The 12,482-nt window shown below is 39.0% G+C and overlaps 2 protein-coding genes across 3 annotated transcripts in view; one reads left to right on the top strand and one right to left on the bottom strand.

The window, feature by feature from the left end:
• The window catches only part of LOC137296672 (ruvB-like 1), a 51,489-nt gene that overhangs the window by 24,145 nt on the left and 14,862 nt on the right, over positions 1-12,482 (bottom strand). The window lies entirely within an intron of this gene.
• The window catches only part of LOC137296669 (coiled-coil domain-containing protein 146-like), a 38,446-nt gene that overhangs the window by 18,745 nt on the left and 7,219 nt on the right, over positions 1-12,482 (top strand). For both annotated transcript variants that reach the window (XR_010957655.1, XM_067828488.1), the window contains exons 7-14: positions 3,574-3,647; positions 5,459-5,686; positions 6,983-7,169; positions 7,749-7,844; positions 9,856-9,981; positions 10,243-10,376; positions 10,801-10,965; positions 11,138-11,362. Coding sequence is in view for 1 of the 2 variants with exons in the window: in XM_067828488.1 (XP_067684589.1) it covers positions 3,574-3,647; positions 5,459-5,686; positions 6,983-7,169; positions 7,749-7,844; positions 9,856-9,981; positions 10,243-10,376; positions 10,801-10,965; positions 11,138-11,362 (1,235 nt within the window). In the remaining variant the exon portion in view is untranslated. The remainder of the gene's footprint in view (positions 1-3,573; positions 3,648-5,458; positions 5,687-6,982; positions 7,170-7,748; positions 7,845-9,855; positions 9,982-10,242; positions 10,377-10,800; positions 10,966-11,137; positions 11,363-12,482) is intronic.

Consider the following 12,482-nt stretch of genomic DNA (forward strand, 5'->3'; position numbering starts at 1 on the left):
ACGGCTGGGCCATGAGCCAGTATCTACCTACAGGAGGATTCGAATGGGTACCAAACGTTGATGTTATGAGCATTGCACCAGATTCGAACAAAGGGTATATCCTCGAAGTTGACTTAGAGTATCCCAAGGCATTACACGCATCGCACAACAGCTATCCCCTTGCACCCGAACGTATGAAGGTTAACACAGACTGGATGTCTGAGTACCAACATAACTTGTCAGGTGGTCGTGTGGCGGACGTTGAGAAACTCGTGCCTAACTTAATGAATAAGACCAAGTACATAGTTCACTATCGCAACCTACAGCTGTACCTGTCATTGGGTATGAGGCTGACCAAAATACACAGGGTGCTCATGTTCGACCAGAGCCCATGGATGGAGCCCTACATCAGAATGAACACAGACCTACGAAAAAAAGCCACCAGTGATTTTGAGAAAAATCTCTACAAGCTCATGAACAACTCGGTGTTTGGTAAGACTATGGAAAACCTGAGGAAACGCGTGACCGTGAAACTGGTTAGATCTAGTGAGGAAGACAAGCTCAGGAAATTGATAGCCAGTCCGGCATTCAACCGTAATAAAATATTCACAGACGACCTAGTTGCCATACACATGAAGAAAAGCCACATAAAATTCAACCGGCCTGTTTACGTGGGGATGAGCATCCTCGATTTATCCAAACACCTGATGTACGACTTTTACTACAACGAGCTCAAGAAACAGTACGGCGACAGGTGCGAAGTGCTGTACACTGACACGGATTCCCTGCTGATGGAGATTCGAACCGAGGACGTGTACGAGGACATGAAAAAACACATCGATTTATACGACACCAGCGACTATCCTAAGACCCATACTATACACAGCACGGTAAATAAAAAGGTCCTAGGTAAGATGAAGGACGAGTGTGCTGGCACGCCAATAGCTGAGTACATAGGTTTGAGACCTAAGATGTACTCCATATTGAAAGTCGACAATAGTGAGATCCGGAAGGCTAAGGGGGTTAAGAAGTATGTGGTGAAACAACACATCAAACACGCCAGATTCAAGGAGGCTCTGTTCAAGACCCGTACCTTTAGGCATAAGATGAACACGCTTAGAAGTGATGGACATAAGATATACGGACTGACTATAAACAAGACGTCCCTATCGCCTATGGACACGAAACGTTGGATAGCTATTGATGGTATAAACACATACGCGTATGGACATGAAAAAATTTGAGGCTATTTATTACAGCCCGCGTGGATATTGGAAAGGAGCTAGCGCAGTAGATAAGCTATCTAAAATGGCACGAGTATCACCAGAGAAAGCCAAAGCGTGGCTTGAAAAACAAGCCCTGTGGCAGATCTATTTGCCGGCGCCACGCTACGTACCTAGAAGGAGTTTCGGAATTAACATACCTAATAGCATTCACCAGGCAGACCTACTGTTCCTACCTCATGATAAGAGGTACAAGTATGCCTTAACCGTAGTGGACGTAGCCAGTCGTTACAAGGAAGCCGAACCCTTGACCACGAAAGATTCGGCCAAAGTAGCCAAAGGATTAGAACGCATATACAAACGCAGCCCGCTGACTTGGCCAACAGAGCTGCAAGTTGATCCCGGACGGGAGTTCATGGGTGCCGTTTCACAACTGCTAGCCAAACACGATACAAAGGTCAGACGTGGCACGGCCGGAGCCCATCGCAGCCAAGCCATAGTTGAGAGATTTAATAGGACTTTGGCTGAGCGCTTGTTCGGCTATCAGTATGCTAGGGAGATGGCCACCCCTGGAAAACGATCGACTGAATGGGTCACGAGGTTACCCAAGGTGGTGTCGGCAATCAACCATGAAGTCACCCGTCTCACCGGTAAGAAACCGGCAGACGCTATCAAACTAAAATCAGTGTTAGCAGAGTCGTCTGCTCCATTGCGTGGAAAGGAGAAACAGATACCAGATAGGGCCTTAGTTAGGTATCTATACCAGCCGGGGGAACACGAGGGCGATAGCCGTAAGCGAGCCACCGATCCTATATGGTCGGTCAAAACTTACAACATAGATAAAGTGGATATGAAAGCCGACGAACCTAACTTGTACTACTTGAGGGATGGGCCGGGTAGGGGATTTGTAAGAGAAGAATTATTGATCGTACCGTACGGCACAGTGTTACCGCCTGCCAAGTCACGGTAAACGTGATGGCGTAGCTTTGTAGTAGGGGTAATAATAGCAAGAGCTAATAGTCCCACCAAAGCCTCATTTAGTAAATGAGGCTTTTTAGAGGGGTTTTTGAAAAGTGTTTTCGGACTATCATTCCCTATACTACTACTTCTGAAATATTTCAAACATACTCATATTGAAACTAATTCTGCATTCTTTGCCAAATGTGGTTGATAGCTTTTGAAGGAATTTAGAGAATGTTGTCACTATTTTCAGGTGCTTGTTAATAAAAAGAAATTATCATTTGTAGAAATACCTCCATATTGCTTATGTTTTGCACATTTTTTTATTGGTAAATGTTGTAGTTTTGTACTAGAAATGTAGAGGTTGTTTTTAGCAACCTTTTACCAGCCGTATATGTGTTGATTCCTGTGATGTACTAGTAGCATGGTCTATAACTCAACAAGTATGGGAACAGAGATATATCTAGGAATAAAAAATGTTGATTTAGTTGGTAAATGCTTTAACCGTCATACACAGTAAAAGATCTGATGAAAAAAAGCATAAGATCTGGGTTAGTATGTATGTAGATCTGGGTTAGTATGTATGTAGATCTGGGTTAGTATGAGTGAGTATGGTTTTATGCCATTTTTAGCAATAATATAGCAATATCATGGCGGCAACACTACAGAAATGGGCTCAACTCATATTAACCTTGTGGGGAATCGAACCCAGGTCTTCGTCAAGACGAGCAAACACATTGACCACTAGGCTACCCTACCGCCCCAGATCTGGGTTAGAATGAGTCAACAACCCATGCTTGTCATAGGAGGTAGTGTGCGAAATAGTTTCTAAATTTTGCAACCTGGTCCAACTAGCTATGCCTGTAAGTTACCCGCCCCCAAAATAATTCAGTATCCTGGACTTTGTAGAACCTAAAAGATTACAAAAGATTACAAAAATACTGTCAAAAACAAATAAGAAATCAAACACATGTCTGATATGCTCAAATTAACTTAAATATGTCATCATTAAGCTGCTTATATGGTGAACATTTTTATTAGGCCATAATCTTGCATGATTTGAAAGTGTATTATGACTTAACAAGTCAGAGAAAGTGATTTATTTACAAAATGACCCCCTGAAAATTAACCAGCCAGTCAGGCCAGTGACAGTGGAGATTTATTTGCCCGACTGCATTTTTGCTAGCCACTGGCTAGTGGGCCAGTGGCTATCTCGCACACTACTTATGGCTTGAGTTCACTTACTTGGCTGATGCATGGCATCATATAAGTGCTCATTATTTCAGTATCTGGCAATTATTTACAGGATTTAAAAAATTAATTTCATTTATTTACATATACACAGCACAATAGTCAGGCATTATTATTCTCTCTAAAGTGTGTTTAATATCCTGTATGATTTGCATTGCAGGGCGACCTGGTTCAGATAAACACTGTCCCAGGACAGATTGCCAAGGAAGCTGATAAAATTGCAAGACAGAAAAAGTAAGAGATATTTTATATGAATGCTGAAGATCAATGTTTCATTATAAGGTATATACAAAAAAGAAACTGCACAAAATGTAATTTGATTGTTTCTGTGATGATGCATCTATGTATCCGAAATGGGATCCCTATCTTTCAACTCTAGAAAAACCCACTCAAACCCATCCATGACGTTAGTGCCAAATCAGGTTTTGCATGTGCAGTCAATCATGTGATCTTCACATCGAAAGTTTTTAATTTGCACGTGTTTGCACTAGCCTCAAGAACTGAAATAACACTTTTAAACCACAGTTCTAACGGTACTTTAAATGCCACAATTGTCAAATGTGCTATGAAGAATGTGCTGTTGGCATATTGCAAGCAGGAAGATCAGTTATTGACGTCACAAGAGCAAATGGGATGCCACCGTCATACTGTGTATGACTTCCGAGGTCATCTACAACAAACTGGCACCACTTTTGATCGCTCAAGGTCCACGTGTAACGTCACGAGCAGAAGACCATCAAATCCTCCTACGTGACAGATTTCTGCCGGCTACACGAACCAGGGCTGAGATGTTTAGAGGTCGACTGTCCTCACAGACCATTCGAAATCGGTTGCAGGCTGCCAATCTCCATTCAAATTTTTATTCTTGTGGCTTGATATTCTGTATACCCGTGTTTTGGAACGGCGGTGTACGCTGCCTAATGGAACTGAGTGTAGCACTGTCAGTGTATCGAGAAGATCACACAGTTCTCAGGAATGCAGTAACAACAATTTAACCATCATACCATCTGTTGTTCTTTTATAGTGCCCTGAAGAAAGAATGTGAAGTTTCTCTTTGACTCAGTATATGTATGCATGTATATCTGGAGGAAAGTGTGTTCAACAAATGTTGCCAATATCATAAAACAGATGTTTTATTTCATTATGAAAATCTGACAGAACCATCATATGAGTCTGTTTCAGGTAAACTGTAAATAAACTCTTACTGTTGCAACAGATCTAGAAACATTTACTGCATATATTTGAAGGTTTTGATTTCAAGAAAAATACAGAATGTTCAAACATATTCACATGCCAAACAACAAGTGAAAAAACAGCAACAACAATATACAGCACAGACAGCAATACAATGTCCACTTGAAATTGGATGTTTATACTGACTGTTTATATTTTGATATGGGAAATACCAACCTCATCCTGTCGATTCATGTTTGCCTCACACTGAATTCCATTTTTTCACATTACTTTCTCTCTTGTAAGAAATAAATACATCGAAATTAACACCAGAAATTTCTCCCAATCATACATGCATATCAAGTGTCATGGTACACTTTTTCCATTGTCATCTGTACCAAAACACACAGCCTGTTAGCTGCATTTTGGTAAATTCGTTCACCGAGAAAAATTTTCCTTCGATTATTTAAAGTATTACTTGGACTTTGCAGAACTTGAGTACTTTGCAGAATCATTGAAACGCTGAGAGTAGCAACAACAACAATTCTATGCCATTTCATTTTTATCTCAGGTCTAATTTACTGATGTTTGGCTTTCATGTGCACTAGCCAAAGTTAAGTTCCATTTAAGTGCATTGGGTTATGACATACTTATTTTATTTTGTCATGAGCTTAGATCAGATAACTGCTTTAGTAAATGATAGCTACAGATATCAGATAATAAGTCATAGCTGCTCTCAATATATCACATGCTTGTATTTGTAATTTGGAATGTTTAACACTGGTTAGTTGTTTGGAAAGGTCACTCCAACTGGCCCCATATTGTGACTACAAATGTTTATGAAGAATGGTATCATATTGTTTGTGTTTCAGTGAAATGGACAACAAACTCAAGACTTTAGTATCCGAGTATGATGAACTAAATGAAGCATCCAAGATCCTGGAAACAAAACGAAGGAAGTTGGAAGATGAAAAATTAGAATTTGACTCTGAATTGGAAGAACAGCGATCCATATTGAACGAGAGAGAAAGAGAGCTGGATTTATTACAGAAAGATTATGAGCATGCAAAGGAGCGTGAAGCAATGTTGTTGGGAGATAGGTAGGTGTATATATGTGTGCTTGATAGTTATATTATGTGTATTGCACGGTATAGCCACAAATCATGTGAGCATACTCAAGGTAAAGATGTAGAGTTCTTCCAGTACCCACACTGACCAAAGTATTTTGCAGATAGAAATATGTAACAGACTGTTTGAACAGGTACTTTCCTTGATATATATACTAAGAATAAAAAGTTAAGCGCCAGCCTATTTCAAAACTAAGATGTGAAGCTGTGGAAATTTTAGGCTGAACTAATTGGGAAGACCAATCCATACATAGAGAAGGTTCATCTGGTAACTGTTTTAGGGATGTCATAATCATTTGAATTTACAATTAAAGGAAATATCGTTACAGATATGATGACACTGCTTTTTAAATCAAAATAACTATTCCTGTTGTGCTTATACAAGACTATTAAATGTAGGTTTCACTTGTTAAAATTGACAATCATGTGACAATCATCAGTCATTTCTGATTTTCACTTTTCAAGAGAAGGTAATCTTTTGAGGAAATCAAAATACTTGTTTCCAAAAGCGCATGCATCCTGTTGAAAGTAAAAGATAATTTCCATTATGATTTTGTTTTTGAACTGAAAGTACTGAACCAAATTATGATAGCTCGGTTTTTCTGAAAGATTTCCTATGCGCCAACATATATTTTTGCAAAATATACTGGGTGGAGCTTAACTTCTTATTCACGGTGTACAATGTTCGTACATGTATTGGGAGAATGGTCAGTTCAAATGTTTGATAAAACTTATCTTTGCGGGAACTATATGCATGGAATTTGAGAAAGTGTCAAACTGAACCATGTCTGTTAAAGCACTCAGTCATGCTAAGTGTTGATTACTTTTGCTGAATTCCCAGATGAGCCATAATGTTTGAAAGGCAGTTCCATTCACAAAATATCATTTATGAGCAACAACAATGGAATTATATGGAATAAGCCATTTCCACCCTGGACCTAATCACTACCATTGCCTCATTTTTAGTCAGATTCAAATTTTGCAACACATGAAAATGCTCTTCTATGTGGTTCTAACACTAATTAGGTATGAGAGAATTCGGGAGAAGGTACAGATTGTAAAGTAGTGAGTTATTACATCGAAGATGAAACTGTCATAGATAATGGGCCTGGGGTATATGACATGGCAATGTAATCTCCTGGATAATCAAGGAGGTCTACAGTTGTAACCTGTTGAAACCTACAAAGGAAATATTGCACACACAAAATTTCTTGGTAAATGTGGTACACTATGTCATACACTAGATGTCATCAGACTGTTTGTGTACAGGGCAACACTAGACTTGAACTTGAGGCATGTTCATCTGGAGAAGAAAAATCTTCATGATGTTCATTCCCGCAAGAGTCGAGAGAAGGATCGTGATCTCCGCAACCTCAAGAAAGCTGAACTCCAGCTCCGTGTGGCTGATGAATCACTCAACCACACAAAGTCTATCCATGAAAAGATCAAATCACAGGTAACAGACTTAAGATACATAGTCAATAATGTATCATTATTCATACACTTATACACTGTTTAAGACTGTTGATTGCTTGTAAATGCGGAAATTGCCTTGTCAAGTCTTTCAACATGTCACCAGCTTCTGAAACACTGTAGCAATTTTTGTGCTAGTAGTACCAGTACAGTGCTACAAATAACATGTTTCATGAAGGGCTGTCATTATAGAAATGTTTTTGGTTTTTTTTCCCATTATTTTTATTCACAAGAGTAGGTACATTCATTCTGCAATGATTTTACATAGATGATATTATGGTTAGGCATATTGATAAATCGTATTGCCACAGTCCATACTGTGAGGAATATTCAGTCTGCAGAGGTATGGCATGGGGCTATACATGTTGATAAGTCATGGCACTATAGTGATGCTTAAAAAGTAATATTCATAAAAGTAATGCCTTCATTTTACATTTACACAATATAAGGTTACACATAGTGGTAAATCGTGGTGCCAGAGCTCGTACTGTGATTAGTAGTGTTCACAGAAAGTAGGTATATTCGTTATACAAACAGAAAACAAAAAAACATGTTTTTTCAGGTTGATGGACTGCCTCGAGATGATGGCTCTCTGGTGAAGAAGAGAGAAGATCTTCAGAAGGAGGTGGAACAAACCAAGAGAGCTCTTGCTCAACAGGTCAGTGTGTAGATGAGGCATATTTATGTGCTCATCTTTGATAAAGCTGCCAACATGGCTGTGGGTGTGATTTGTATTTTTGTTGACTCAGTAGTTGTTGGAGAAAGAGTTCCACCCATAACCCCCGCTTTTTAAATAGTCAGTTTGCACCAGGAGAGTGTATTATTCCAACACTGAAGTTCACTGATTGTTTTTTACATGTGTTCTAGTTTACTGAATGCATGTTTAAGGTCAGGTATGCATGCCAGTTAGTAATTTGGGTTTTTGATTGGGGTGATGGGGTACGGGCGGAACTCTTACACTGACATTTATAATTACATTCAATCATTCTGTGCCTCAGAATTTGGCCCTGTTTGAGTTTCTTTTTTTTTGTAAGAAGGCTAAGCCTAACATTAAACCCTAAACCTAAATCCAAATGCTAAACCTAACCCTAAACCCTCAAAATACACCTAATATATAGAATAAATGTAAAGCATGGGTTACAGGGGGAACTCTTACCTTACACTACAGTTGTCCAGATATACAGAGGTGAAATCTTACAACATGTAAACTTTATCATTAGATAACTGTATATATTTACATAATGATGTTGAAACATACCAGAAGTATTGCCTGTAGGTGAAAGTCATATTATACTCTTCCACGACTGCCAGTGGCTGAGAATGTTAGGTTGTGTTCTGGCAGTTAAGTGCCTGACTGAATTCAACCCAACAAAAGTACTAGAATCTGTGCTTTACTAAGAAAGTGAAGTCACAAATATGACATATTTTACTTTCAGTACATATTTACAGATCTGGCATAGCATACAAAAATACCAAACATCCTGATACAATACTATCATAAATACACATACATATGCATGATAAAAAGTGTCATAACCATATTCAAATAGCAATATGTCTTTGAGATTCTGCAGTTTATTAAATCTCTCTTGTATCAACCAAATAACCTTTTGTAACGTACACAATACATATTTAATTAAACAGACATACCTTGGCAGTAAAGAAGTATGTCAAATGTTTCATTTGCTGTCAGTGACTTGTCTGGGCTGTGACTGAGGTGGAAGTGAAGGGTAAAAAGCATTTCCCATTATCATTGGGTGTCAATCTCAATATTAAAGAAAGGCTTGTACTTTTTGTAGAGTTATGGTAACAACAAGTATAAATGTGTTTAATGAGCCTTTTTCTTTTTGTTGATTGGAGAATGTGTGTGATTAGACAACTTTTGAAGGGTTAGTTATATTGCAGATAGTTCAGTTCAGTTTTGCAAGCATATGTTTAAATCAAATAAAAAATTACAAAATACAAATACAGCAGAAACTGTCTAAACCAGCAACTGTCCTATCTGGCAAGTTGTCTGCACCGGCTTAAAATCTCAGTCCCATCTGTGGCTAGAACATTTATTATTATTTAAAAGCCCTGCAATTTGGCAGCTGTGAATTCCAGATCTTGGTGTGAAATGAGCTGACAGAATATTTGTGCATACAGTAATCAGTGCTGTCTAAGCCAGCATGTGGCAGGCGAGGAGTCACTCGGGTGTGTAATGTCACCAATTAATCTTGCATTAAAACTACACAGTTGTGGACAAAGATAAATTAATCTTAGTTCAGTATGGGTATACTTGAATCCATGTACATGTAATTAGTGATGTACTAGAGAGATGACCGTGTTGTTTAAGGATAACACTCAAAGCCACGCCCACAGAGTTTCACTTATCAATGTTACACTCAAATGTATACCTACAAACACCACATCTGTTCTACAACCTCTTAACTGAGATATCATTCAGGCATTTGAAGTCAGAAATCGTATCTCCTGGTTCAGTCCACACTGTACAATCTAGCATGCTGTCTAAACATGATTATTTCATCAGTCCGGACAAGTACTTCCACTGTACAAGAATGGGACCTGGGAAATCTTTTGTCTTTACAATATGTCTCATTTTGTCTTGTATTTGTAGAATTACTCTAGCATCAACAGTCCATTGACTACCCTGTTGGGACTGTTTACAGAACTCCCTGACTGCTGTGGAGCATGTGAAGCTTGAGGCCAGTGCAGCTGATGAGCAGAACCTGTTGTTTGAGCAGAGCGATCTGCGCATAGAAGTCGTAGAGCTTACCAGACTCGCAGCTATCAAGGTCAGTATATAGTCATGATGGTTGTCTCTCTGAATATTTCTATGAATTGTCAGAAATCATTCGTTTGTGATATGATTTCGAAAATATTTACTTCCTGAAAAAAGGTTAGTCTGAACCATGTTTGTCTGTTCAATAGGATCTTGTGAGAAATGTTTTTATTATTATTTGTATTGGAAAATGTCTATACTTCAATCTTTTATTGAAACAGGCAAGTTCTCTTGGAGAACTGAATGTTTTACAAACTCTGTGTTTGTTTACTAGGCTGACGAGAGAGAGCAGAAGGCACGAGACTTCATGAGGGCAGAGATGCGCTTCCATCGTGCTGTGGAGGACCTGAAAACAAAACAGCTGCAGATTCAGGACCACCAGAAGAAACATCAGGAGATGCAGCAGAAGTGAGTGAATGCATTGTTGTCAAGGATAGTCTAGGGGTGCAGAGTTGTATCCCTTTATCATGATAGGATCTGCTGAATGTAGGACTCTGTCCTCTTTCTTTTTCTCGGCACCCACTCACCAACACCACCCAAACACATACACACACCTTTAATTAAGAGTATGTATGTCAATTTATGCTTTACAATGCATTGATTCTTCATATTTACATATTTTGTCACTTAAGAGGTCAGGTGTAGGTCATTGATGAGTGTTGGTGGAAGTTTGTATCTAATATCCCAGGGTACTTATTTTGGTTTACAGATCTATGTTTGTGGAAATATAGTGCATTTATATATAATTATGCAATTTTTAAACAAAAGTTGTGGTGATCAAATCTTTTATTTCTTAGTTCGTCAGTGTTTAACTGTTAAAATGGTACTTCAGACTGAAGGAGTTTGCCAAGCTGTATGACGTCATCAAGAATGAGCGTAACAAGTGTGTGAACCTCATCCAAACCAGCACCCAGAAGGCAGCTGAGATGAAGGAGAAGATCAAGATCCTACAGAATGAGATTGAGATCCTCCGTACAGCAGTCATGCAGAAGGACAGGTAAGAGGTGAACAAGGGCCGAAGACAGACACCACCTACATCAGTTCATCAGACACTAGTTTCATTTGTTCCCCTGGGTAGTATTATTAACAAGAGGAAAGTTTTCTTATAATGTCCCTTACAGCTGGGACAGATATATTACACTTGTTGATGAAACCTTTGCTTTCACCAGACAACTTCAGAAGCATCGGCTAAAGCACCGCGCAAGTCTTGAACTACGTGACAGTATGCGAAAGGAGGTTGCTAAACAACAGCGGGTTGAGGAGGCAATGAGAGAGAAGCAAGAGCAACAGAAGATGGACATCTCCAAACTGAACTTGATGATCAACCAGGCTGAGGAGCAGATGGTGCGACTCAGGAAGCGATATGAGAGAGCAGTGCAGCATCGCAACGACAGGTGAGGAGGGAGTTGTTTCACAGCAATCCACAATGTCACTGTTTAAATTCCATTCAAACAACCCAGTTGACAGCATTTTGACCGAATGTAACTAATGTCATCTTTGCCTGACCAACATCAGCTAATGAATGTTAAAGGGGCACTGATGCGGAGCGAATAATGTTTCTCGCCAACGGTCTAACTATGAAACCAAACTGCAATTTGGTCAGCGCCCGCTCCTTAGACCGTGACGGACAAAGGAACTGGGTTCCTGTCCATATCAGCAGAATTTTTTCACCTAAACAGTCTGGAGGCCGGATGTCCATCTTATGCCATTTCTTTAAAAATATCCATGGTATTCCTTGTCCGATCGTAACCAAATATCCCAGCAGTGTAGTACTTTTAGGATGCTTGGATGGTATAGTTACTGATCCAATTTGATCCTATTTCTGCGTTTTTAACCTCGATATTTAATCATGTTACATCAAAATATGATGTCTACAGGCACGTAGCAAGCCATTTGTTTCAGTACGGAAGATTGCAAAGCTTTATATTTAGGTAGTTTTGAGTGTTGGTTGAGCTGTGATAGCAAATATCATACGTAAATTTTGGTAGCTATGGCAGCTACAATGGTTTCTTATTTATGATAATAAAAACACAAAGTTGATTTATTTGAATTCGTAAACAAAAAACGATGACTTTGCCTTTGGTAGAGAAATCTGAAAATTTTCTTACGTAAAAAACCCCTTATTTCACCTATTTACCAAAGTACACAGCAAATGCCAGTGTGTATTCCTTATGTAACGAAATTCCGTTGGTATCCTCAAAACAGTTTCGGCCCATAAGGGTTTTCAGGCTGCATGCGACACAGAGATTACATCTTCCTTGCTGTAACTCGCGCTTGATGGTGTAAATACACGTGTTATTTGTCATCATTCCCTTAATGATATTTATACAGGTATAATTAGTAGTAACACCACTTCGGTTACTCAACAAAGGTTCCCATTTGGCATTTCTCCTGTCTGCAGTAAATACTCAACATTATAAATTAAGGTCTGTAATGGCAAATGTATTGTACGTTATGTAATATGTGCATGTAAGTGATGCAAGAGGTTTTATCAGCTGAGTTACAAAAGCAAAC

Source organism: Haliotis asinina, chromosome 9 (genome assembly GCF_037392515.1).
Source record: "Haliotis asinina isolate JCU_RB_2024 chromosome 9, JCU_Hal_asi_v2, whole genome shotgun sequence".
Classification (NCBI taxonomy): Eukaryota; Metazoa; Mollusca; class Gastropoda; order Lepetellida; family Haliotidae; genus Haliotis; species Haliotis asinina.